The sequence below is a fragment of the Lolium rigidum genome, chromosome 2 (genome assembly GCF_022539505.1).
Source record: "Lolium rigidum isolate FL_2022 chromosome 2, APGP_CSIRO_Lrig_0.1, whole genome shotgun sequence".
NCBI lineage: Eukaryota > Viridiplantae > Streptophyta > Magnoliopsida > Poales > Poaceae > Lolium > Lolium rigidum.
Window position 1 is genome coordinate 24,932,581 of NC_061509.1, and position 27,817 is coordinate 24,960,397.

A 27,817-nucleotide genomic window follows, 5' to 3' on the forward strand; every position below is an offset into this window, starting at 1 on the left:
TACCCCGACCGCCCCGCCGTCGTGGGTGCCGCCGGCGACGCGCCGCCCCGGACGTGGAGGGAGACCCGGGCGCGCTGCCTTAGTCTCGCCGCCGCCCTCGCCGGCCTCGGCGTCCAGCGCCGCGACGTGGTAAGAATCAATACTGACACCAGCACTCCACTCTGAATTCAACCACTCTATTTAGTGCCCACTCGATCCAGTCCTCTCCCGGTACTATCACTCCAAATTCCGGTCCGAAATTTCGATTGTATATTTTCTCGTGCCGGATCGTTCGTCCAATTCAGCTACGATCGCTCTCGCCCAAACCAATTTGCTCAGAATCGATTTTCCTTCGCAGGCGTCGCTGAGAGTGATTTTGACTGATTGTTCTGAACTGTGTGCAGGTGGCGGTGTTCGCCCAGAACATCCCGGCGATGTGCGAGCTGCACTTCGCGGTGCCCATGTCCGGCGCCGTCCTCTGCGCGCTCAACTCGCGCCTGGACGCCGCGATGGCGTCCATCCTGCTGCGGCACTCGGAGGCCAAGGTGATCTTCGTGGACGCCGCGCTGCTCGGCGTCGCCCAGGAGGCCCTCCGCCTCGTGTCCGCCGCGGGCGCCAGGGCCCCCGTGGCCGTCCTCATCACGGAGCTCCTGGACGACGACGACTCGTCACCACCGGCACAATCTACAATCGAGCACGAGTACGAGGCGCTGGTGCGCAGGGGCGGGTCGCCGGGGTTCGCGGCGCGGTGGCCGGCGGACGAGAACGAGCCGATCGCGCTCAACTACACGTCGGGGACGACGTCGCGGCCCAAGGGCGTGATCTACACCCACCGCGGCGCGTACCTCAACAGCCTCGCCGTGGTGCTGCTCAACGGCATGGCGGCCGCGCCGGTGTGCCTGTGGACGGTGCCCATGTTCCACTGCAACGGCTGGTGCATGGCGTGGGCCGTGGCGGCGCAGGGCGGCACCAACGTCTGCCTCCGCAGGGTCACCGGCGGCGCCATCTTCGACGCCGTGTCCCGCCACGGCGTCACGCACATGGGTGGCGCGCCCACCGTGCTGTCCATGATCGTCAACGCCGCGCCCGAGGATCAGCGGCCGCTGCCGGCGGGGAAGAAGGTGTCCGTGATCACCGGCGGCGCGCCCCCGCCGCCGACGGTGCTGTTCCGGATGGAGGAGCTCGGGTTCATGGTGATCCACTCGTACGGGCTGACGGAGACGTACGGCCCGGCGACGGTGTGCGTGTGGAAGCCCGAGTGGGACGCGCTGCCGGCGGAGGAGCGGGCGGCGATCAAGGCGCGGCAGGGGCTCCACCACCTGGGGCTGGAGGTGGACGTGAAGGACCCGGCGACGATGCGCAGCGTCCCAGCCGACGGGGTGACGATGGGGGAGGTGATGCTCCGGGGCAACACGGTGATGAGCGGGTACTACAAGGACGCGGCCGCCACGGCGGAGGCGCTGGCCGGCGGGTGGTTCCGGTCGGGCGACCTCGCGGTGCGGAACCCCGGGGACGGGTACGTCAAGATCCGGGACCGGTCCAAGGACATCATCATCTCCGGCGGGGAGAACATCAGCACGATCGAGGTGGAGGCGGCGCTGTTCGCGCACCCGGCGGTGGCGGAGGCGGCCGTGGTCGGGCGGCCGGACGAGCACTGGGGCGAGACGCCGTGCGCGTTCGTGGTGGTGAGGAGGAAGGTGGAGGCGGAGGAGGTGATGGAGTTCTGCAGAGGGAGGCTGCCGCGGTACATGGCGCCGAGGACGGTGGTGGTCGTGGAGGAGCTGCCCAAGACGGCGACGGGGAAGGTGCAGAAGTTTGCACTCCGGGAGAAGGCCAGGGCCATGGGCAGCCTCTCCTCCACCGCCTCCCGTCCGCAGGGAAAAGGAGCAAGAAGCACCAGCAAGCTCTGATCGAGTACTAGCACCAGGGTCCGTCCACCATGATCAAGAAGGGGGAATCACCGGCGAGCTCTGATCGAGTTTACCATTATCATGGTTAATTAAGCTCCATTCATGCTCTTTGTGTCGCCTGAGATCACTCCAAGACAGCGGATGATGTCTCCATCTTACTTTGTCATCGTTAAAGCTTTTGGATCATCATGTCGAAAATAAAATAAAAGCTTTTGGATCACCTGCCATGATGCCTGGCTCAGAAAAGCTAATCGTGCTTTTGTGTATGAAAAGAAAGCTAATCATAATGCCCCGTATCTTTAGTTCTTTACAGATTCAGCTTGTAAGCATTCAGATCAACACCAACCACTTTTGGCAAACTAAATTGGAAGAGAGGTAGTACAACAGAGGTAGTACGGTCACTAGATGTCATAAAATCCTAGAATAGCATAACAATTCATAGAATTATAGAAATTCCATTACAGTTCTATGTCTTGAGCATCATTTACTTATTTGACAACTTCATTTCAACTTAAAGATACTAGGAAAGTAGGAAGCACAGGTGCGGCAGCACGCTGCACTCTTGGTAACCAAGGATCACGCATTTAACAGATCTTTAACAGATCTAGGCTCCAGCTTTTCATTATCAACATGTGTATAAGTAGTGCAACCGAAAATCCATAATTGTGAATAATTAACAAGTGAACTAGAGGATGCCTCAAAGAGAGTTTCTTATCAAGCAGAATGCAAAGAGACATGTTTGTCAAGTAGCAGGCGATGGAGGCTGCTTCAGCCATAAAACATCTGCCCATACCAGCATTGGACAGTATGCAACGAGTCTTGAAGATGATGGTTCTATTCATCCTCTATGCCTGTTGAGGAGTGTACATAATGGTGTGGTGTTTGATAATGCAATAATCATTAAAAATAGTAGAACACGACTTCATGCCATTATCAGTATGAAGTAATTTAAATTTTTTTGTTTGCTTCTCTATCATAACTTTTTAGTTTCTAAAAGCATCAAACACATTAGATTTATGTTTCAAAAAGATTGAGGAAAGAGAAGACTGTCTTCTCTTAGCTAAGTAATGATCTCTTATAAAATAAGAGAAGGTTATTTTTTCTCCACGGTACAATTTGCCTTCCCTGAGCAATTCAATTGCTTTCTAAAATTTAATTAATTCTCATTTATTGCTAGAGATAATAATAAGATTTAATGCATTATACCATATATATTTAGTGTCTTCTCTAGATGATGTGTACCGCTAAGAAGAAGGCGCGTCTTCCCTACCATTGTACATGCTCTAAAATCTTAATAATAGTACGAATGCAAACATTAAATTTAATTCTTTTATTCTTACAAAAAAATACAGTGCTTATATAACTACAACTTACTCAAATTGCAATTATCTAGCGGCTGTGCAATTCTGCAGTACCGTGTTCACTCATATACAGATTATTTTACCAAGGGCAACAACAATACCAAAAACGATACCGCTACATCACCACTTTTATATTTCTTAATTGGTGTGAAATTTTTTGAAAAGTGTTTTTGGCTCCCGAGCTCTAGTGCTCTCGCCATTTTAAAAAGAATAAAAGATATTTTACAAGTTAGTAAAAAATTTGAAAATAATTTTGGGGACTGTCAATGATACATCTCACAATCGTGTAAAATGTCAACCCGAAATTCGTTTTAATTTGTGCTAGAAAAAATGACAAAATCTGATATGTTTTGGAAGATTTGAAAATGACTACTCGGATCTACACTTTTATCATTTTTGTGTAGATAAAAATATAAAGTATTTGAAGTTGATATTTATATGTTTGTGGAATACAACATTGACTATACACAGATTTATTTTCAGAATTTTTTGAAGCTTAAAAATATGATTTTTTATTTTTCAAAAAAAATAGGATCACTGGTATCCATGTGCATCAAATCTCTGTCCGAAAATTTTCTCATATGTTATAATACTTCCAAACTATTAGTATAACAAAGCAAACTTCCGTCTCCTTTTTGAATGAGTATTTCTTTTTTGGCAAAGTTATGGTACAATGGCATCGACCCAACCCAACCCAACCCATCCAACGAGTGTGAGTGAGGTGAGCTCTACTAGTGCGCACGAGCCCGACACGCTTACAAAATGGCACGCTACTCCAACTAATCCTAGTACACTAAGTGCAGTATAAATCGATTAATCACAAGACAGACGAGCTAATCGCTCGATCGCATCACCCCACCTGCCAGGCTGCCACACACACAGAGACGAACAGAAAAAAGAGGACGGAGCCTGAGCGCGCGCGCGGGCGGCTCGACTTTGGGCGATTCGCCGGCGAGGGGAAGGTACCGACCGGCTGTGCGGCGGCGATGGCGCTGACCTCCGCGCATCCGGCGCCTCCCCTGCTGGTCTGCCGGCTCCTGGCGCTGGCCCTGACCCTCGCCCTCGCCTCCGCCAGGAAGATCCCGGCCTCCATCACCCCGATCTCGCGGGACCTCTACCACTCCAGGTACGGCGCGCGCATCCAGCTCCCCGCATGCCACAGTCTCGCGCCTTTTACCTGGGATCTCCAAAGCCCTTCCTTCATCTGGGATCCATACGTAGTTAGGTTCTTGTTTTGCGATGTCAACATTCCACCAAGAAACCATAGCCCTGTCTGTTAGCTTGTTGCTATGTCTCAACACCTAAACTTTAGTTCGGAACCTTTCATTGCTTAGCAATTAGCAAAGAGAACCTCCCGTGGGTCAATTTGGTGTGGCCTCTATATGGGCCTGGGGCTCCACATGCTCAATCTAGTAGAGGTTCGTTCTGGTGGGAGGACATCGTTAGCTTCATTGGTGATCATAGAAGCATCGCTCGCAGTGATATTGGTGATGGCTCGTCGATGCTTTTCTGGAAAGATTTTTGGCACCATGGTGATCTGCCATGTGATAGATATCCAAGACTCTTCTCTCATGCAATAAATGAAGATGTTACTGTAGCAGATCTAATCCCTGAACCTGCAAGGATCTCCATGTTTGCTCTGCCTTTGTCCGTCGAAGCATTCCAAAAATTTGTGGAGATGTCAAACATTTTTACAGGGGATTCAGATCGATCCATCATGCCCTGACACCAGATCGTTTGTGTGGGGAAACTCGACTTACACATCTGCACGTTTTTACAAATTCACCTTTGCTCAGTTCCCGCAAGATAAGAGTTTGCAATATGTTTGGAAATCTAAATGTCTTCCGAAGCTTAGAGTTTTGCATGGTTACTGCTGAAAGACCGCCTCAACACTAAAGATCTTATGCAGCGGAAGCACTGGCATGTTGATGGTGGGACAGATTGTGTCCTTTGTGCCTCACACTCATTAGAAACACGTGACCATTTATTTTTTGACTCTGAGTTTGCATCGAGCTGTTGGGGATCTAGACATGTCCAGTGGGATACCTCCTTCCCATCAGCCAGCGTGTCTTTTCTGCCCGGGCAGCCTTTAGAGGTCCCTGCTTCATGGAAAAAATTTGCTTGTGCAGCTTGGAACATTTGGAAAGAATGGAACGACCACATCTTTCATAATCAGTAACCCATCCTTTGCTTGTTGGAAAGTCAGGTTCAAGAGTGATCTTCTTCTTCATCAATTTCGAGTTAAAGCAGCCCTGGTTCAACCCCTCCTTGACTGGGCTATTAACATATTGTTGTGATGGAGCTCTTTGTTTCTTACCAGTTCCACTTCTTCCCCCCTTGATGTAATTCTCTGATATTTTTGTACTCTAAAGGTTTATATAATATAAAATCACACTGTAGGGTCTTCCCCTACGGTAATTTGATCCAAAAAAAAAACTTGCATTGCTAGTTTGTTATCACATAGGCTAAGGGATGTTCGGTTTGCTGTATTGACTTTGCCAATGCTTAGCACTGGGGTAACTGGGTTTTGTTTTCTGTTTCTTCACAGTGACTCCATTCTGGGTGAGATCAAGGCCTTGGTGGCACGGAATTCTGATAGTTTGACTGTCAGTGCTTCACCTGCCCTTGTTCATCTGTTATTCGTCAGTTTGGTTCGCTTTCTTTACGCGGTTTCTTATCCACCATTGCAGATGGATACAGTAAGAGCAAGTAACAAAGGGTATTCTGCAGAGATGTTCGTCGTTACTTTTAACCATGCCAAGGAAACCGTAGAAGATGGCTCCAAGATTAAAATCATGCTGGTTAGTTCCCAACAGATATTTTTCCGCTATTTTTTCTCCCAATCATAAGCATCACTCTGCTCCAAGTCAGTTAGCTTTAGCCTCTTGAGTCATCCAATATCTCAAGGTCAAGTATGCTTTTGCTTTGTCCATCTTTTCCTCAATTCTTTGATGGAATAGTGGGCCTACAACACAAAATAAAACAACGCAATTGTGTCTTTCAATACGTTTTGGCAAGTTGGTGCGTAAATGAAATTATTGATACCTTGCAGTTTTGACAGAAGGTTCATTGTCTTCCAGAGCTTTGGGCAGCATGGTAGAGAGCTTATTACCTCTGAAGTTGCGTTAAGTCTGCTCTACATTTTAACGGAGAAGCGTAGAATCGCCGGTGTAGATCTATCATCCTTTGAGAAAATTCTGGAGCATCTTGTGATCAAAGTAAGTCCTGCAACTTATTTTATGTCTTTGGTGCTTAGAAGCAGAATTATAATGAAATTTTCACTTTTCAGTTGGTCTGCTTGTTGAAAAAGGAATTTACAGATAGTGAAATATCATGTTCATTTTTTGGCAGCCTTATTATGCCTGCTTTCTTGAATCAACTATATTTTGATCTGCTCACATTGTTCAAATGTTAGTGCATAGTGTTCTTTTTCATACGAGAAAGTTATTTCTGCAATAAAGTTGCACTATTTAATATGTTGTCTGAGAAGCATGTAGTTACGTGGTGTTCTTTACCTTCATCCATATTCTTCTGCCTTTTCACCCCCATCAATCTCTTTTCTTGTTATTACTTATGTTCTCATTGACGAATCATTTCTCGAACTAAGGAGGTATAGTGATGTTTGAAGTTGCCTTCAATGTTGTAGGTGGTGCCAATGGAAAATTTTAATGGACGCAAACGTGTTGAAGCAGGGGAACTTTGTGATAGAAGAAATGGTGATTAGTCTTTTTCTTAAATCACATGAAGCAGATTCTGTGCCAACTATTTTATATCTTCTTCTTTTCTTATGAAGGAAGAGGAGTTGATCTTAACAGAAATTGGAGCGTTGATTGGGGGAAGAAGGAAAAGGTTTGTGCACCAGTTGTTTAACGCTGTGCACTAGGAAAACCTGACTCATTTTGGATTTAGCTGTATGCATGTATGTAATTTTGTTAAAATACACCTTACATGTAATTTTGAATGTTTTAGTCTTTTATGTCAATCTCCACAGTTTGTGGACTTCTTTTATGCAAACGTTTTTAGAACTTGAGAAATTAGCAAGAGAACTTGTGTAATTTACAGCAAATAACATAGCATTGCCCTAGAAGAGCTAGGCTGATTGACATTTAGGAACATTAGAATAAAAGGTCAGATGTTTGTAGACCTGGAGTGGACAGACTAAGTGTAGCCATGGTTCTTCACCATGTATTTTCTTTCTTATTGTTATGTTGAGTAATCATAATTTTGCCAATCTTGTGTACGCTTTGAGAAACTGCACCTATATATAGCATGGCTCGCCATCTTTTTTTTGCTCACTAGCTTTTTACTACGCATGTTCTTTATTGGTTGTTAGGTTGATTAATCAGACTTTACTTGTGTGCACACCATCTATCTTATATCCTATATATATCCTGTATTGCAGGATTATAACCCATTTGAGGAGGATCCTGGTACTGCTCCTTTCAGTGAACCTGAGGCTCAGATCATGCAAGAATTATCCAAGTCATTTAAACCACATATCTGGGTTAATGTGCATTCTGGAATGGAGGTATTCTGTTGTGCTGCTATGCCATACTTTGAAGCGAGTTTCATAATATTTCATGAAGAGGGATGGGCCTAACATCTAGTATGGTTGTAGTACCACAATCTTATGTGTAGTTCCCATAGTGTAACCCTAGTAAAATAACTCTTGATCGATGCCACTAACTGTTCCTTTACAAATTCTCTCATTCTGCTGTTTCACTACAGGCCTTATTTATGCCATATGACCACAAGAATACTACACCAGATGGAGCGCCTTCTCAGTTGATGAGGTCACTTTTAGAGAATTTGAATCGTCGACATTTCCAAGATAGCTGCCTAGTTGGATCAGGTGGTGGAGCTGTAGGGTATGTAACATCCATCTAATTGCTCAAGTTCTGTGAATCTATTTGGGTTATTATGCTAAGGCTTACAAAGAAGGAAATGTGGTAATGGTTTTTCATCCCATCATTTACTAGGTACCTTGCACATGGGACTACGACTGATTATCTGTATGATATTGCAAAGGTGCCAATGCCTTTCACCTTTGAGGTAAGTTAACCTCTTGTCTCTATTCCGATAAGTATGAACCTGCATTGACATAACATGACTCATCACATTGTTGGTATTCAGATATATGGAGATGAGAAAGCATCCACCGACGATTGCTTCAAAATGTTCAACCCTGTCGAGAAGACAACATTTGATGTACGCAAATCAAGAACCTGTATATCTAATCATCTACATTGTTTTTCCAAATGTCTGACATTGCAGTTTTCTTTCCAGAGAGTCATTAACAAGTGGTGCATGGCGTTTCTCATACTTTTTGAGGAAGGGTTGCGAATCCTGCCTGGTAGTCAAGTAGCATCCCAAGGAGCACTGGATAACTGGGTCCCCATGGGAGGAGAGATTTTGGAGAGAAATGCAGACGAAAAGAACGGCAATGAAAACAGACAACTTGAAGGCCTTGACCTCGGAATGCAGGAGCTAAAGACCTACTTTAGGTTGTTTATAATATCAACGTTCTTGTTGATGTTCATGTTCTGCTCGAGGATATCAAAGAACAGAAACAGAGAATCAGGTAACTTTTGAATCCCATGGAAGAATTGATTGGAGCTGGCTATTCAGCTCGGTATGGGTTGGCAGTAGTGTTCACCATTTGTTGCCGCAGATGAACAAAGTATAGCATGAATCATTCTGACAAAGTTCATCTCCGGGAGTAACTTTTGCGCTTCGCGACTTGGGAGATGCGGCGATGGGAGATGACAAGGCTGGTAGAATTGTAGTAATGTTTTGCAACCTCTGTTCAGATACCAGCTGAATGTCAAGTGATTTGTTTATGTCTTCGACAAGTCATAAATGTAAGTTGTAAAGATGTCCATGTCTGTTCTTGGTGATGAATAGGTAGAATCAGAATGATATCCACACCTTTCGAAGGTTGCTGGATTTTTGACACGACCAGATGTAATGTTCAGTGGTCGACTTGTTTTGGCATTATTGATTGTCACAGCTCACCGTGGACTTACTTTGACGCGACTGAATGTAATACCATTGCCAACTTGTTACCTGTAATATACATGTGCGTTGCTACAAGACAACAGGATGTACCCCTCTGTTCCGGATTACTTGTTGCAGATTTGTCTAGACACACATGTATCTAAACACGTTGTACTAGATACATGTGAATCTAGACAAGTCTGTGATATCTAATTTGTGACAGAGGGAGTACAAGATCGATATATTTTGTGATTGTACACATCATGTATGGACCGTGTGCATGACAATTCCTGGAGTCCTCTGCAACATATCGTCTTCTTCATCCGCACTTCACTATTTATTATCCAGCACCGAACCACCTTATTCGTGCCCACAATAAAATGTTATTGTAACTTTAGTCTCAACTGAATGAGATCATTTGTCGTAAGAGTAGATGTTCATTGACCCAATGTGATTAGTTAGTCTGCCATTCTTTAGTTTATAAATTCAATACTCTTACATCACTGTTGTCAACGATAGACTTGGTGGATATGTTCATTCATTTGTGTTTACTAAGATCCAACTATTTACAACAAAATATTAAGCAATGTGCTTATACATTGCTGTTGTACAAGTTCTCTCATGTCACCGAATCAGAAAGTGTCACGCCACCTCCGCTTGATAATGTGTTTCCTCTGCCCTGAGAGGTGAGATAACATGCTACTGCTACTTCTTCTACCTGTCTGCTGTTGAGCATTCACTCTTACCTGCATCAGCCCAGTTCTTCCCTGTCGTAACCCACCACCCATCAAACCATACCGCAAGGAACTGAAATTGCTTCCTTGAGCAGCCTCCGAATTAGATCCAGCCTGATCCTGTATGTTTGCACCATTTTGCTGTGTGGGGACACTGAAGTTTGTTGCTGAAACAGCAGGTGCATGCCGGATACCGGCTGCACTAGAGGACTGTAATCCGGAGCTCATGCTTGACAAACTAGCTCGAGGATTAGTATGACTATCATGCTGCTGTAGGTTTTGAGAAGGCTGTTGTTGCCGCGAAATGTCAGAATTAGGAGCTTGTCCTGTAGGTGGCTGGAACCGTCTTGCAGCCAAGATGTTGATGATATGTTTCTCGTATAGAGGAACCATGTCCCTCAGGGCAGGTTGGATACTACTCTTGCTAATTTGCAGCATTTTTAATATACCGCCCAACATTAGTTTAAAGATCTTCATTCTTTCATACAGCTCAGATGGCACTGGACACGGTACGACGCTGTCAACATGCTGTAGCTTCACAGATAACTTATTGAACAATTCATTGAGCTCTGCAAAGTGTTGCTCCTTCAAACTCCTAATCTGTCAAAAACAAAGACCACTTACACATAAGTTTGGTGCAGAAGCTATATATGGAGATGAAAACAGAACACCATGTTTTGTCACTAAGTCGGAAGATATGGCACCGGCAAGATATTTCAAGTAGCCATTAGAAGCATAGGAATAAGAAAACAACAACATATGATGTCCATTAAATAAAATCACGTTCATAGACTGCTAACTACCTCGTGACTTCACAAGATCTAGATGTTAAGATACTGTATGGTTGTATGCTCCATAGCACATACTCATACAAATTTCCTATCCATATAATAGCTCATCCATCCAGCCGTGTCATCCAGGCCACCCAAGATGTGGAGGATGGGTCTTTCTGAAGACAGGCAATTACATCAGAAGCATAAGAATATTTCAGCATCATCTGCAGTCATGGCTTCCCGAAAAGCTCAGTCCTCAAGCATGGCTCAGACCGTCCACGGCACGGCGAGGTGACAGTCTTCGAGGAGAAGAAGGCCAACAAGTGCGCCGGATCATCCGCATGTTTCATGTCCAAGAGCGACCTGGAGGCGTTGTCGTACACCTCCAGCGACAACCCCTTAATCGTCGAGTATTGTAACCCGGGGTCACGCCGTCTGTGGAGGTCAAAACGAACGCCAACTGGAATTATAATCGCAGTACAAACTGTAATCTCTTGCTTTCTGCTATGTCATTTTCTTTGCTATAGCTATCAACAAACCATGTGGATAATTATCTTTTTTTAATTTTAAAACCTGTTAAAAATTCTAAGTGTGAATAGAGTACTAGAAAACTGTCATTGGATTTGCAATTTGCAATGTCCATACACATGTTTTGTTTTTGCCTACTCGTTGGTCAGTTCAACTGTCATTGGAGTTGCAATTTGCAATGTCCATATGCATGGTTCACTGCTTTTGCCTATTCGGTGGTCAGTTTAGGTGCTATTTGAGTTGCAATTTCCAGTGTCCCATTCGATGGCCATTTTACTTCAGTGGGAAGAGTAAAACGTACAGCTAAATTGTCATTTGAGTTGCAACATGCTTAACTGCCATTTGAGTTGCAATTTGCAATGTCCCATTAGTTGGCCAGTTCAGATGCCAGCGTATCATCTGTACTATCATCAGTACAAGCGAATAGAGCATGTAGGTTCAGCATGCCAAAACAAACGCCTGTGAGAATGGTAGTTTCAATTTTCAAACGCCAGTTTAGACGAAGCATGTCAAAGCCAGGCTCCAAGGATTGGAATACTCCCTTCACAAAGGATGCTATAATTTGACCGGATGTTTTAATCTGATTTTAGCTATAATGGCATAAGTTCCCAGAAGAATTCGCAACCTTCAAAAACCAACGCATGCATGTATTTAATATTGAACGAAGTTCTGACTGTATTACCATTCATGTTGCAATTACATGTGTACAAAAAAGTGTAGTAAATCCAGGATGCAGGAAGGCAAGGTCCAGAGGGCATGCTGCTTTATAAACTATAGAGCCAATCCTATCTGAAAGTGTAGAAACAAATGTAGAAATCAGGTGTACTATGAAGCGTATTTATTTTTGTACTACAGTTGAAATTGCACTTCACTTATTTACCCAGATTCTACATTGTAGAATACAACATTCCATGTATTCCAATTTGGCCAGCACCCTAACGGCTGTAATGCCATTGATATTTCCGTTAGCTCACTCTACTGCTACACATAGGAATCTTGATCCCTTGAATTTCTTGCACACTATATCCAATGGCTAATGGTGGGTGCATAGCTAGCCACCATGGTAGCAAATCCGCGTCGATAAATGTTATAAGAACATTGTTAGAATGTAGTGCATCCACAACGGCAGACTATTGCATTGTTGTATTAAATTCCGGTTCTAGTTCCAGATAGAGTTTGTTGGAACACAGACCAAAGAAGAATATACGAGCAACATGAAGTGCAAAAGTAAATATCATTTCTTACCATTTGATATATCTCCTCTTGCCAATCACCTGCACCTGCATGTCCTGTCTGAGCAGTAGAGTCCTCAGATGCTGCATAAAAATCAAGGTTGTCAGAGAGGACAACGATGAACAAACCAACAACTTGTAAGTTACAAGTACATTGTAGGATGGATTGGAAAACTGGTGCACTTGCCGTCAACAACGTATAGAGACACAATTGAACTAGATGTCAGATTGCAACGATTATGAAGCCTAGCACCACTTGACAGAAAAAAGGTTCAGAAATCAAAGAACCAAATATGGTGAAGGAACACAGAAGCTCAATACGGTCAGCTTAGTCAATTTACCATGAAGATAACCACTCCAGGTTTAATAACTATGGACACACGTCAGATAAGCTAGATGCAAATTCTTATACATGATGCCGGAGAGGATGGAGGTTGATTTAATGCAGTAAAGCGCATAATCTCAGCACTTGATGCAGTAAAAAACAGTCATACAAGCAACAATGATAAAATGTGCAACACTCAGTGTATATTGTACCTTGACCAGGGTTGTTTTGATTTGGAATCATTTGAGCATTTCCAGGAGCCTGTTGTGTCTCCGCCTCCACAGAGAGCATTTTCAGACAAATCTTTCTCAAATAATCAGCCTGAGCAATACAAAAGAAAATGATATAAAATTTTATACCAAATTACTAATATAGTAAACAGTGACTTGCAGCCAATAATTCTGGTGTGATTAGCAGTTTAGCATGGTCGAGAAGGTGCTTGAGATTTTAACATTTGAATCATAATCATAAAGCAATTATTAACTTATTGAACGGAGACATTTACATACAAACATGAATTGGAAGACTAACTAACTGAAGCAACTTAAGGCTACAAGATTCAACACGTGATAGGGAATAACGAAGATCATGATCACCGTTTTGGTCTATCAGTTATGTAAATAACAAATAAAATTGAAAACATAGTTAGCTTATTAACTTACAATTTGTATGTATACTAAGTGTGAAAATGCTAACATAGCTGGATGCAGGGCCGGTTCTGGCCCTAGGCGACCATGGGCAACGCCCATGGGCCACTGCCTGGGAGGGGCCCGTCAGCGCATCTCTCCTCTGTACCTTCCCGCTGGAAAAAGAATTTGGAAAAGGGCCAAAGGCCCAGCGCGACGTATTCATGGAAAGAAACAAGGCTATGGAGAGAAACAAACACAGTTAAGCAACAAGGGCAACATATTGATGCTCTTATTAGAAAATTTTGGTGGGGCAGTAAAGAGGGGGAACGTAAGACCGCATGGGTCTCGTGGGAGGAGATGACGAAACCTAAATACATGGGAGGACTAGGTTTTCGGGATACTGAACTTTTTAACCTCGCCCTTCTAGCCCGCCAAGCTTGGCGGATTCTCCAAGATTCTACAACATTGAGCGCTCGGATTATCAAAGCAGTTTATCATCCAAATGTTGATTTTCTGGACGCTGAATTGGGTAATCACCCTTCACAGATATGGCGTGCATTGATAGAAGGGAGGGAGGTTCTTACACAGGGTCTCATTCGCCGCATTGGTGATGGAACATCTACTCGTATTTGGACTCAAAACTGGCTAGACCAATTGCTTGCCTAGCGGCTGATCCTCCAATTCTGGTAAGTGAGCTGATCGACTCTACATCTGCGTCCTGGGATATGGAGAAGTTAAACAAATTCTTTGTACGGGTGGATATAGACACAATTAAGAGTATTCCGTTATGTACTCGGTCTGTTGGAGACTTTTGGACTTGGAATTTTGAAAAGCGAGGCTTCTTCACAGTAAGATCTGCATATCGCATGCTTGTGGATACTAAAGTGAGAAGGGAAGCTTGGCTAGATGGACGTTCAACCAGCTATGACAGCTCTCGAGATACAAAGTGTTGGACGAAAATGTGGAAGGTAGATGTCCCCTAAAAAATAGAAGTCTTTCTATGGCGGTTAGCCAAGCAATCTTTACCTACAGCAGATTTGTTGCATCATCGTAATATGTCAACTACACATGCCTGTACTTTGTGTGCAGTCGCTGACTCATGGCACCATTCGCAGATGGAATGTGCGATGGCTAGAAGTGTGTGGGCTCTAGGAGATGAGGAGGTGGCCGAGCATATGTTTGCAACTATGGAACCTTCTGCAAAAATATGGATATTCACCATGATGGAGTCCCTACATGGGCATGATTTTGTCAAAGTTCTAGTCACCCTTTGGGCGATCTGGATGGCAAGGCGAAAAGCCATTCATGAGGGGATTTTTCAGAGCCCATTATCCACACAAAAAAAAGTTAAGCAACGAGAAAGCGCTGAGAACGGCCGAATGTGACGGAAAGAAACAAGGCCAGCGATCGACTCGGTCCAAGACTCGAGCGCCTCCGCCTCGCACCCTCGCTTGGACTCCTAGGCTCCCAGATCGCCCGTGTTCCTGACTTATTTGGTTACGGATCAGAAATTTTGTGGTCCCGACTTACTACCATCCTGTGTAAATATTGTAAGAGATGTACTCCCTCCATTTCATGAAAATTATCTTAAGTTTGTCAAAATTTGGATGTATCTAGATGTATTTAGTGTCTCGGTACATTCGAATCTAGGCAAATTCAGACAACTTTCGTGGGACGGAAAGAGTATTTAATTTCTTCATAATATTAGGTATCATAATGCCAAAAGAGAAACATAAATCGGGTGCTACAAAAAAGGATGAAAATAAATGAGCGAATCAACTTATTGCATCACAAAGAAGTGCTTTAAATACATATGTTTCAGCAACAAGTAGTGTTGATGTCCATTTTTTCAAAGGCAGAGTATGATCCCGAACAAGATGATGACACAAGTTGATGATTTGCAGCCTTCGCCGGATGCTCAGAACATTGTAAAAAGGGTATTTTAGGAGCCTCTTTCATCGCCTCGCCCAAGGGCCACGCAAAAGATAAAGCCGACCCTGACTGGATGTGCTCCAAATGGCCTCCATGGCCTTGGTCCCAAGCATGGGAAAACAATCAAGATTTATTCCCAACAGCATGTATAAAAAAATGTTGGCAGCTACAAAACATGTACAGCATATGGAGACAGTTATGCTCTTTTGCTAGCACATAAACAATGCTCTGGTCCGAGAAATAGAGCAGATAGGTCAAATCACCTGGTTGGCCGCTACGCCATAGAACTTCTCTTCCAATCGCACAGCGATTCTTTGAAGTTCGTCCAATCCCTCTGGCAGATGCATCCTGAGAGTCTCCACTCTACATGTATAACGCAACTTGTGAATCGGTGGCAAAATTGACCGGAAAATTCATTATATGCGGATGCGGGGAAACCACAAAATGGCGGAGGAAGGATCGAATCAGTATGATTAGAGGGAGGGGAGAGCAAATCAAATCAAATCGATTAGTCCCTACATCTTATTGACGACCCTGCTGCGATCCTCGGGCTGCAGCAGCCAGTCGCCTCCGGAGCGGGCGTTCGGATCAATTCCGCCGCCGACGGCAGCGGGGTCAGACACCTGCGTGAGTCGCCAGTTGGCGTCCATGCGGATTGGCGATGGTTAGTCTCGCGGCCGCGGGGACGGAGGTAGACGAGGAGAGACGCTCTCAGAAGAGAGGAGTGGCAGAGTGTTTTCTTTTTCTTCTTCTTTGTTACAGAAAAACTCTCTGGTTTGTTGGGCGAGCCAGTGCTGCCAAACCATTGGCAACTCTTACACGTCTATATCTTTTGGCTTTTAGGCCATGTGCAATGCTTGAAAAGACTTAATATCGTCACGTAATTTAGATATAACAACAAAATATGATATATGATGGATAATTTTTTAATCTTATCATTAGTAACCAGATATCCTAAATTTGTGATGAAGAAATTATGCCAAGAGATAATCTCTTAATTAAGAGCAGACAAATCTTTTTTTTTACATTCTCTCTCACCTAACTCAACATTTATCGCTTGGCAGTGCTAAGATATCACCGTTATACATGCCTTACTGGTATAAAGTAAAACTCAACTAAAATGCATTTAAATGCAGTCTATCTTTAGGATGCAGTCTATCGTGTCACCGTGTCATCAAAACCGTCCGATTCTCACCGTCTATCCACATCGACTCTCCATATTACCTGATCTTTTTGAAGGAAATAATGAGTGGTGGCCACAGGGGCGGACCTAGCATCCCACTTGCGGGCGGCTAGCCGGAATTGCCCGTGCGGCGGGCAGCCGCTTGGGCTTCCGGCCCGACAGGCTTATTTTTGTTCGTATTTCATATGTATTTGATACAAAATTAGCACACTAAACTTATTTTGTCTAGGCTTCAAACTTTTCCTAGGTCCGCTTATGGTGGCCACATCCGGTCCTTAGCTCTCTTGATATAAAAGTAGATCTTCATCAAAGAGCACGTGAAGCGAAAATGTATTTGAATATAGACTTTGTTTTTCGGATCATCACAATGATACAAATCACAAGTGGGTGGGCTGATCGTCGACTCTCAAGCTTTGCCATTCACATTTAGCATCTACCATCTTCTTAGTTGATTCTATGCATATAATTGTAAGTTTCGGCTTGAGATTAACTAAAAGGCAAACACATGAATTGTACTACTCTATAGAAAATATTTTGTTTACACAATTGACATTCTATCATTAATATTAAATTATGCCCAAATGGATTATTTGTTCATTTCATGCCGCTTACAACTATTGTATGTATAGCATTTTACTTTCTATAAATACCCATTGCAACGGGCGGGGTAATCCTCTAGCTATAGGAAAATACAGAGCTCACAAAAGGTACATAGTAAACATGAATTTAAACTTTCCCACCAAGCACCCAAAGAAACAAATCCACTGTTCTTACATTGTACAGGTTCTCTCACAACATCTTGAGTGCAGAAGTTCGAAATGAAGTCCCCCACACTTCTGCTTCAGATGGCTGAGATAGCTCTCACTTTCACCATCCATATCAGTTGCATGGGGAGTCCGAATTAGGGCATCTTGAACTTCTTTTTAAAAGCTAATCTTATGCACTTCTCAATGGATCCAGCCCCTTCTCAACATTAAATCCAAGCAATACACAATTGCCAAAACAATCCTACCATGTTCCTAAAACCAAATCAAAGGGTGTCGCGCCACTTCCGCTTGGTCATGTGTTCCCTCTGCCCTGAGAGGTGAGATAACATGCTACTACTGCCTGTCTGCAGTTGAACATTCATCGTACCCTGCATCAGCCCAGCGCTTCCCTGTCGTAATGTGCCACCCATTGAACCAGACTGCCAGGAACTGAAATTGCTTCCTTGAGCAGCCTCCACAGCATAGCCTGCCTGCCGCTCTACGTTTGAACCATTTTGCTGTGCGGGGAAACAGAAGTTTGTTGTTGGATGCACAGGTACATGCCGGAGAACAGCTGCACTAGAGGATTGTAATCTGGTGCTCATGCTTGACAAACTTGCTTGAAGATTGGTATGACTATCATGCTGCGACAGACTTTGGGAAGGATGTTGTTGATGTGAAATGTTGAAATTAGAAGCTTGTCCTGCAGGTGGCTGGAACCGTTGCGGTGCTTGTGGTTGCACTAGCTTCCTTCTTCGTGAAGTCAAGATACGGATAATCTGTTCCTCGCATTGCGGAACTTTGTGCCTAATAGAAGGCTGGATAGCACTCTTACTAATTTGCAGAACTTGTAATATACGGTCCAACATTATTTTAAATCTCTTCAATAATTCATACTGCTCAGATGGCTCTTGAGGTGGTATGAGGCTGTCAATCTGCTGTAGCTTCACAGAGACCTTATTGAACAATTCATTGAGTTCTACAAAGTATTGGCCCTTCAACCTCTTAATCTGTTGACACCAAAGACCACATACACATAAATTTGGTACATAAGCTTAGAGATGAAAACAGAACAATTAATAGACCACGGTTTGTCATCAAGTCAGAAAATATGGCAGTAGCATTTCAAATACCTATTCGAAGCATAAAATTTTTAAACAAAGTAAACACCTCCGATGGCCAGTAAATAAAACCGCTTTAATGAGGACTGCTAACTGTACTGTGGCTTTACTACATCTAGATACTAACATACTATATGTTCCATAGCCTGCATTCATACATAACCCCCGATACATTTGATATATACCTTATAAGAGGACTGTGAGAATGTGGTACATTTACACAGAAGAAGGAGTTTGTTCGGACACAAACCAAAAGAAGAGAGATGGGCGATATGAAGTGCAAAAGTAAAAGGACCCAACATCCAACATGGTGTGTTGTTTCATCTTCGAACAATCTAGATCAGGGCAATCTAAACCTCTTTCTTCTATTGCCACTGTCCATGTATTTTAGAAAGTTCCAACAAAGGGAGTGTCAAAAATGATGATATAAACATTATGTATTACCATTTGATATATCTCCTCCTGCCAATTACCTCCACCTGCATGGCCTGTTTGAGCAGTAGAGTCCGCATATGCTGCATAAAACCAAGGTTCATACTTTACCACAATACAATGAATAAGCCAACAAATAACATGATGCCAGAGAGGGTGGACGTTGATTCAATACAATAAAACGCATAATCTCAGCACTTGATGAAGCAAAAAAAATGCCATACAAGCGAAGAAGATAAAATGTGCAACACTCAGTTTACTGAATACCGTACCTTGAACCGGGTTGTTTTGGTTTGAAATCACTTGCGCATTTACAGGAGCCATAGTGAGCAATTTCCGAGAAATCCTCCGAAGATAGTCAGACTGAGTAATACAAAAGAAAAAAAAAGTTTATACCAAATTACTGATAGAGTAATAGTGGTTTGCAACCAACAGTTCTGGTCTGATTAACAGTTTAGCACAGTTGAGAAAGTGCTTGATCTTTTAACATTTGAATCATAATCATACAAAAAGGTTATTTAAGCAGCAAAACACATGTCTCAAATAAGTGATATGAACAGAAGATCCAAATCAAGATAGTAACAGAATCACAATAGTCATCAAGCAATATGATAAAACTGCTCCAATACAAAAAGGAGGTGATTTCCCACAAATAAACAAGTCGACCAGAAATTCCAATTGGAAATAGTGATATGGTACACTGCAGCCAAGTAAATCCATTTGAATTTTATTCACCGAACTGGATTAGATGCAATTAAGATGAAGCTCGTTCAAACAGAGGGAAGGAGGGAGTAAGGTCTTAATTGATTTTTGGTCTGAGATAAATGATTGAATACCATTTCGCATCCCATGGGCTTGGGTATTGCTGTCTTTTTAACAGAAGATAGTTCGACTTCATATATAACAATTTCAGATGCATGGACACATGGCATACAAACATGAATTGGAAGAGTAACTGACTGAAGCAACTTGAGGTGCAACAATACAAGATAGACCAAGCATGAGAAACAATGGGATATTGTCCCAAGAGCATGTAAAGAAAGTGTTGGTAGCTGGAGAGCCAAAACAGTCATCCAAAGTCCCACAATATGAAGGAACCTGCTAAAGGTACTTAAAATGACTAAAAATCTGCTACAGCATTTGGAGACAGTTCTGCTCTATTAATACCCCACATCAAGCCTGCTCTGAGAAAGAGGATAAGTTAAATTACATGGTTGGTCGCTGCGGTGTAGATATTCTCTTCGAATTGCACAGCAATTTCTTGAAATTCGTTCAGCCTCTCTGGCACTGACACTGGCAGACACTTCTGCAGAGTTTCCATCCTACACATATAACACAAAATGTGGATAAATTAGGGATGAATTGCTTTCAACAAGTGTGCAACAAAATCTGTGGCATCTGAGTAAGCTGGAACGGGTAGGAAGAGCAGCCAACTAAGGTAGATCTCCAATTCTCACTCACATACTCCCTCCATTCCTATAAGCAAGGCACAGTTTTCGTTATGCTAAGACAAAGAAAGTGCTACGAGGGTTAATCTAGTCCCGACTTGCGATAATGTGAGGCATATCCCTTGGGTAACAGGGTAATTGTACGATAGATCAGAACAAACTGCATCCTGGCACGGTGCTAGTAGCATGGTTTCCCCTAGGAGATCAAACGGTGTGATATTATGCGTTATACTGAATTTGCAGCTTGTGTTCAATTATTCATCAGATATAATTTGTCACACCGGCCATGACTGACGGTGGGAATACGGAGCATGACTGAAGAAGGCCTAAGCGTGCAGGGACGGCGTCAAGCTCGTGGGCCAGTCAAGTAGTACTTAGCTGTCTATTTAGAGCTGCCATTGAGCTGTCAAGTGGTGAAGTGGATCGTCCAATTGAACAGTAAAACTGACCGTTGCTTCTTCTTCCTCCTCTCCAAGTCTCATCCACCTACCACAGATCCCCAATTCCTCGTTGTATCTCGGTACTACATCTGATCTATGGAAGATAGGGCCATAGCATAATTCTAGTTAAGGTTGGATATGAATCAGGTGCGTTACAAGATGATCCCAGCGGGAAATTAATTTTGTCCTATGGATGGATCAGAGCAGTATCAGATGTACCGGTGACGAACTTGACCCGAAAACAAAGCAAAATCAGTTAAGAGACCATACATCTTGTGGACGGCCCTGCTGCGCTCCTCAGGCTGGAGCTGGGCGCGCCAATCGCCTCCGGCGGCGGGGTCGGACCCTTGCATGGGCCGCCACTCGGCGTACATGCTGCGGATTGCCGGATTGGCGATGGTTAGGTCTCGGGGGATGTGGAGGTGGAGCATATATGAACGACACGACGGCGAGGACAAGGAGACGCCCAGAGGCGTGCCCTAGGGCGCGTTTGGTAGACTGGATGAGTTTGATGCACAACTGACGCAATGGGAAATAGTCCTCTGCGCGCGTCCTAGTACGTTTCGTTTCATTTCCTTGACTCAGCGAAGAGGAAATGGTCCCAAAAACGCCGCCGGCTACCAACATCTCCAATGTTGCTGCTATTCTTGCTAAGAGCATCTTCAGAGGTGTCTCCCAAACGGCGTTGGATTGAGCGTTTGGAGGACGTGTTTTGTTCGTGCCGCGTTTAGAGGACGTCGCTCCCCAGCTGCGTCCTCCAAACGCCGCCCCCAAATATTAAAATACTTTTTTTTTGTTTATTTTTATTTTTATTTTAATAAAGAGAAGAAATATTCCACAAACTAATACATAATTGGGAATATGGTTTACATGGGAATATGGTTTACATGAAGATATAGTTTGGAACATGGTTTTCCACAAACTAATACATAGTTTGAACCATGGTTGATACAAATATAAAAGATTGCAAAAAAACTAAACCTAACTAGGCCGAACATCGAAGGTTTCGTGTGTTTGGTGCCAAGAAAGAACACTCGAGGGCACACCCAGTCACCCAAGCTGGAAAATCCAGCTGGTGAGGGTGCCCATGTTGGTTCTTCCGAGGAAGAACATCCAGAAACCTTCGTCCATTTTTTCGCTGCGAAGAAACAACACTCTTCAGTCGTCGTCATCCTCGGCGCTGTCGCCGTGGTAGTTCTGGCGGCAACGCGTCTCGTCGAACACCTTGATGCTCACGTCCCTGTCGCCGAAGTAGGAGAACGCGAGTATGAAGCCGGCTTCGAGGCGGTGGTAGCGCGCGAACTTCTCCCAGCCGATGTGGAGTTACATGTTGTCGCGCGCGTCGTAGATCACGTCGACGATCCACCAGCAGCAGTGGCAGCCATCCTCGCGCAGATGCAGCGAGCCCGGGCGCTAGTCGTCGGCGACGAAGTCGGCGAAGTCACCCGGAAGCCTCTGGATGTCGTGTGGGTCGCCCTTGAGGACGACGATGAACTCGAACAGCACGGGCCCTTCCTCGTTCTGCCTGTCCGACGATGAGGACGACGATGGCGTCACATGTGACGGCGAGCGTGCAGCTCTGCTGCGGCCGCGGCCACGACCACGGCCGCAAGCTCGGCCTCCGCCTCTACCAGCCATGGCGTCGACTCTTAAGATGGTGGCGGCTAGGGTTGGGGAGAGAGGTGCTAGGGTTTATGTGTGAGAGGGATGATGAGAGGCGGCCCTTTTTTACAGGCCGGAGGGAGGCGGGGAGCGGTGGCGCTCATTAACGCCGGCACGCAGAGCTAGGCGGCGACGAGACGCTTCGCTGCGCCTCTGCGGGAACTGCACCGTCGCTGCACGCCAATAACTTCCGTCGCGAGGTAGGCGACGGTTAGGTTAAAATTCAATTGTGCCGCTGACGGGTCGGCCCCGCCATTCCCCGCCTCGCTTTCGGTGCGTCCGGCATCCCCGGTGCGTCCGCTATGGGGCGGGGACGGGCTCGGGCGCCGGACACCGTATCGGGGCGCGCCGGACAAAATGCAGCTTTGGGGGACGCGGTTGGGAACGTTTTTTGGTCCGGTGCGCCCCAAATCTCTTTGGGGGACGCTTTGAGGGACGCGACTGGAGACAATTGACAATGAGGTGGAGTGTGTGGCAAGCAAATGTGATGGATGGAGGTGGAGTGTGTGCCGCACTGTCCGGTGGCTCTGCTAGCCTCACCAGCTGCTTACCGCTATGTTTTTGGTTGGCTCAAAGGACGATGTTGCAGGTGCCTAGCTTCTAGTCACCGCGTTGTTGTTTACAGTGATCTCTTCAGGTGCTCTTGATGCTTTGAGAATGGTCATGGTAACCCTTGGCGTCCTCAGTACCACTGAATTCGGCTGAAGCATTGTATTGTATACTGTACAACAATACGTTGAGTCAAGAACTGTCAATCCGTGGGATGATTACACCGAAATTCTCCGTTTTGAAGGCTACTAGAACATTATGAGAACAAGAATTTGATTCAAGAATTTGCTTCAACATCGTTGGGCCCAAAAATATCCTGGGCTCGGAACCTCAACGTGATTTCCCCCCACTATATTCTCAATAATACTGGGCCTCCACTATATTTCACTCCACCACGCCAGTTCCAGTCCAACCCACTGCAGGCATGAGCAGCGACGAGGCCGAGACAACGAGCTCGCCGACGGCGCCGCCGCTGGAGGACGACGACCTGCTCTCCGAGATCCTCCTCCGCCTCCCGCCGCAGCCCTCGTCCCTCCCCCGCGCCTCCGCCGTCTCCAAGCGCTGGCGTAGCCTCGCCTCCGACCCCCGCTTCTGCAGCCGCTTCCGCTCACACCACCGCCGCAACCCTCCCCTCCTCGGCTGCTTCGTCAAATTCTTTGACGACATCCACTTCGCTTCTACCCTGGACGCGCCCAATCGCATCCCGCCATCCCGCTTCTCCGTCCCCATCCACGCCGGTGACAGCTTCCGGCCCCTCGGGTGCCGCCATGGCCTCGCGCTCATCCTCTCGCCCAAGAACCAGCTCCTGGTGTGGGACCCCATCACCGGCGGCCAGCACCGCCTGGGCATTCCTCCAGCGTTCGACGCGGATGACAGCTGGATCAGCGCCGCGGTGCTTCGCCCTGCCGCTGCCGGAGACATCCAGCACTTCCAGGTGGTCTTGGTAGGAAACAGCGACATGCACCGCCGAAAGGCCGTCGCCTCCGTTTACTCATCCGAGACCGGCGTATGGGGTAATCTCATCACAGTACAGCTTCCGCCTGATGATCCTAGTGTTAATCAATACAACCCCGCTGTGATGGCTGGGGATTCCCTTTACTGGTTGATTAGTGGGGAAATCTACGGAATTCTTGAATTCGATTTGGATACGCAGAGCCTATCTTTGATACCTGTGCCAGGGGATGAGATTCACTGGTGGGAAGGTGTTGGCAATATTTCGGTTATCTTGTTAGAAGATGGTGGCCTTGGTTTCCTCATCCTGTCAAAATTCAGCGCCCAATTATGGAAGAGGGAGATGAATTGTGATGGTGTTAATTCATGGCTGCTGGAAAGAACTATTGCACTGGACAAGCTACTTTCCATTAATTCAGAACGGGCGGCATCGCGCCCATTCATCATCGGGTTTGCTGAGAACAATAATGTGGTGTTATTACGGACATTGACTGGCGTATTCACGGTCCAGCTGGAATCATTGCAGTTCAAGAAAGTTTTCGACTACAACGATTGGCATGGCTTTTATCCATTTGAAGTTGTCTATACTGCAGGTATAACTAGACCAAGTTATTTGATATTCTCTTATTATTATTTTTGAATTATATAGTTCATGTCTAAGGTAACCAACACTTTGGATGTTTCATCTATGGGTGTGCCTACTATAAAACAGAATACAATGATTGATAGAAAAATATTTTTGAGGTATACATGCAAATTATTTGTACATTGATGGAACTAAATTTGATTGTCGCCTGTCTCTTGACTTATTCAAGAATTGTATAATATAGCTAGTGTTAGTGCATAACTTGCTGCTTAGATATTTCTCACGAAGAGATACTCAATGGTTGGAAACTGAGGACAGCTATATTAACAAACTTGATTGAACCAATTCACATGTCAATACACGATGGTGTGATATTTACACTGTAACTTTTGACCTTTAGAAGAGTCCTGCTGTATGTGGCATTTCCATTTTGCAGTATACAGGCTACATTTATCTAAATATAAATAGTCCATGATCACTTTTATTTGTAGAATTTATTATTACAAGAATATTTTGTTTTATCCGAGATGGCATGGACATACTTAAGATTAATTTAAGGTGACTTCTCCCTTCAGATCTGCTAATTGTTGTGCATCATTGTTCATTTTATGAGATAAGCGAGTATATTCATATACTATATAATTAAACTGAAGAGAGTATGCACTGTAATATTATTTGTATTTGTATTCAATAGTAGTAGATATGGTTTTGTTATCTATTCTTATTGTCCCACCAAGATTCAATTGGTTTTATATGGAATTACAGCTATGTGTTTATTTTGATATCTCATTTATGCCCCCCTCATATCTATTTGGCTTTTCGTTGGAATCTTATTGGTTCCTTGACTTCTTATGTTTGTAGACAACAGCATTGGTGGTGCGCATGATGGAGCTGAACTTCCAAAAAACATAAAATGATTTGTCAAGATGGACATGCTATTGTGATATATTGATCAAGCAGGTAACTATCTATCGGTGGTAGCAGAATGAAATGTGTTCCTTTCTTTGTATGCTATTTTTCTTTTACCTTTTCTGGATGCTTCAATACATCTGGGTTTTTTTCTGTGCTTATGAGTTCAAGTTTGAGGATCATGTGTTTGATGTTCCCTCAATGCAAAATAATTGATAACTTAAAACTGGTGCGCATTTGGCTTCGAACTTCGATTATTAATATCGACTTGCCACTTCATTTTATTGCTTATTTAGGGAAACACATTTCATATTGTTGCTCATTCAGGATCTTTGTAATACCTAGTTCTCGCTTATTGTTGTACAATTATGTTAAGCTAGGAGGATAAGTTAAATATTTTAGCATATCTCTATTTATGATTAAGTCAGATAACCTCCAGTATAGTTTGTATGATTCAAACTACATGTTGGATGTTTTTATGGTTTATGTGCAGTCTGATTTTCTTCCATTTTGGTCACTATGAATATTTAATAATTTATACAGAACACATGATAAGGTTGGTATGACTGAAACATCGCTTTCTTCATAAGTATGTGCTAGTGTTTTGTTTTTACAGTGGAGAGTAAAAAACAATGATTGCGACCTTTACTTCAGGCTTGACAACATGAATTTGATTTGCTAGTGACTATATATCTCGTACATTTCTGCTCTGTTACTCCATGAGCCCCTTATACTTCCATAATAATAAAGAAAAATTCAACATATTTGATAAACTAGGTTGTTCCAGTGAGTTATTTGAACCACTTTTAACCTCTACTGAAACTAGAGTTAGCCAAAAACTTGAGAATGTGCTACCATTGGAGTTGGAAGGTTTGCCACTACAGATTTACTGTCTTCATGTTGCCTTTCCCTGTTTCTAATGCTAGTTTTTTTTCCATTAATGCTTAGATGACAAAGCTTTTGACCTTTCGGCACAATCTTGATAATTTGAAGCTAATATTTATCGGTTGAATCATACAAAAATTCTGAGGTGTTTAACATACTTTCCATGAATGAATATTAGGAATCGGTTTGACTGATGGCATCTTTTGCTCCGCAGGTATATAGTTAACTTCCGGTGGCTGAGATGCAGAAATGGATTATTTTCTGTATGTTCTTCCATTTCATTCTGTATGCTGCATGGAACCTGTGAAATTGACCCTTTCTATATCATCCCCTGGTCAAAGATGAAGTGATCTCGTAGGAATTAGCATGCCCTGGTGGACCTTGAAGTGTGAACTCATCTGAAGTAGCTAATTTGTGTATGTTATCTGGTTTCAGTAGACATTATTCCAACTGGCATGAAGAGAGACTAAACTTGCTTCTATTAATTCCATATTGTTGGCCCTCTCAGTTAACCACGTGGTTCATTTCCTTTTATGCCTTCCAAGCAAGCATGTTTTTTTTTTTTTTGTGAAAATGGAACCGATTGGTGCATATAGATAGACTCGAATGCAATCACTAGGGAGAAACTACCCAGCGTCGATCATGGTAGTGGTGGATTTTTTTTCGATAAAGGGAATATATTAATATCAAGAAGATACCAATTACACCCATCTCTGCAACAACGCACCACCCTAATAGCACTACGGATGCACACAACCAAAAAAAAGGAAAAGAAAACTAAGAAACAAAAGTCCCGCTACAGCTACAGTATCTCGGGCCTAACAACAGCAATACATCCACCGCCAAGACAACACCTGAATTACAGACTCTCCAAAAAATGACGCCTCCAAGAAGGGAATAGTGCTCAAACACCATCGTCGTCCGATCAAAGATCTTAGGTTTTCACCTTGAAAATACTCCCCGCTCTCAAAACAATGCCTCCACCAAAGCCATTGTCAGGCACAACCAGTTAAGGCCAGACCTTGGGTTTTCACCCTGAAAGGTAGGACTCTGCACTTCACCTGTGTTGTCGCCCCCACTTTCATACCACTGCTGTGAAGCCGGAACACCAAGCAAGTCTCTCAACAACGCGGAGACTTGAACCTCCCTTAGCTAGTCCTCCCCTCCGGCCTTCATGAAATTCTCTTCTTCCGACTTTCATCATGGATTCATAGTCACTTGATGTCAACACAGAAAAAGAGCTTCGCGCCGCTCCCTCCAGAACCAATCGGTCGGAATAAAAGCATGGGTGCGCACGACCGAATACCTCCGATCCAGCAAACTCCAAGCAAAGCACTGTTACATTCGCCAGCGGAGCCATCCGGAACTCAACCCACCGGCCAGATCACGAGTCCAGGCCTCCGGTAGGTCCTCCTCTTCACACAAGAGAGGCCCTAGGACCGCCGTCTTTATACAGGTCGGACCCCCACGTCGGCGACCATCCTGGGCTGGCCAATCCAACCCTC

General features: G+C 44.4%; 5 protein-coding genes across 7 annotated transcripts; 3 read left to right on the forward strand and 2 right to left on the reverse strand.

Moving 5' to 3' along the window:
- Positions 1-383: 383 nt before the first annotated feature.
- On the forward strand, positions 384-2,109 carry LOC124686102 (butanoate--CoA ligase AAE1-like). Its single transcript, XM_047220104.1, has one exon. The coding sequence runs from the start codon at positions 414-416 to the stop codon at positions 1,887-1,889; it is 1,476 nt and encodes a 491-aa protein (XP_047076060.1). The 5' UTR covers positions 384-413; the 3' UTR covers positions 1,890-2,109.
- Positions 2,110-4,212: 2,103 nt separating this feature from the next.
- On the forward strand, positions 4,213-9,322 carry LOC124691439 (mast cell carboxypeptidase A-like). 2 transcript variants are annotated; one of them, XM_047224722.1, is made up of 12 exons: positions 4,213-4,376; positions 5,799-5,856; positions 5,941-6,051; positions 6,331-6,468; positions 6,897-6,966; positions 7,044-7,099; positions 7,653-7,778; positions 7,979-8,118; positions 8,230-8,302; positions 8,384-8,458; positions 8,537-8,831; positions 8,922-9,322. In XM_047224722.1, the coding sequence occupies exons 1-12, from the start codon at positions 4,237-4,239 to the stop codon at positions 8,939-8,941; spliced, it is 1,302 nt and encodes a 433-aa protein (XP_047080678.1). In that variant the 5' UTR covers positions 4,213-4,236; the 3' UTR covers positions 8,942-9,322. The 2 variants fall into 2 exon arrangements, with proteins under 2 accessions (XP_047080678.1, XP_047080679.1); XM_047224723.1 differs by lacking the exon at positions 4,213-4,376 and having other exon boundaries at positions 6,303-6,468.
- Positions 9,323-9,701: 379 nt separating this feature from the next.
- On the reverse strand, positions 9,702-16,050 carry LOC124689372 (mediator of RNA polymerase II transcription subunit 15a-like). The gene is made up of 5 exons (XM_047222917.1): positions 15,920-16,050; positions 15,664-15,763; positions 13,052-13,160; positions 12,528-12,598; positions 9,702-10,581 (listed from the first exon to the last, which is right to left on the reverse strand). Exons 1-5 carry the CDS (start codon positions 16,048-16,050, stop codon positions 9,880-9,882), a joined length of 1,113 nt encoding a protein of 370 aa, XP_047078873.1. The 3' UTR covers positions 9,702-9,879.
- A 1,063-nt stretch (positions 16,051-17,113) lies between these two features.
- Positions 17,114-21,277, reverse strand: LOC124691440 (mediator of RNA polymerase II transcription subunit 15a-like). 2 transcript variants are annotated; one of them, XM_047224725.1, is made up of 6 exons: positions 21,041-21,277; positions 20,093-20,204; positions 19,155-19,245; positions 18,895-18,965; positions 17,934-18,339; positions 17,114-17,855 (listed from the first exon to the last, which is right to left on the reverse strand). In XM_047224725.1, the coding sequence occupies exons 1-6, from the start codon at positions 21,199-21,201 to the stop codon at positions 17,614-17,616; spliced, it is 1,083 nt and encodes a 360-aa protein (XP_047080681.1). In that variant the 5' UTR covers positions 21,202-21,277; the 3' UTR covers positions 17,114-17,613. The 2 variants fall into 2 exon arrangements, with proteins under 2 accessions (XP_047080681.1, XP_047080680.1); XM_047224724.1 differs by having other exon boundaries at positions 17,114-18,339.
- A 2,128-nt stretch (positions 21,278-23,405) lies between these two features.
- Positions 23,406-26,819, forward strand: LOC124689373 (putative F-box/kelch-repeat protein At3g17280). The gene is made up of 3 exons (XM_047222918.1): positions 23,406-24,525; positions 25,380-25,478; positions 26,527-26,819. The coding sequence occupies exons 1-2, from the start codon at positions 23,406-23,408 to the stop codon at positions 25,433-25,435; spliced, it is 1,176 nt and encodes a 391-aa protein (XP_047078874.1). The 3' UTR covers positions 25,436-25,478; positions 26,527-26,819.
- The last annotated feature ends 998 nt before the right edge of the window (positions 26,820-27,817 follow it).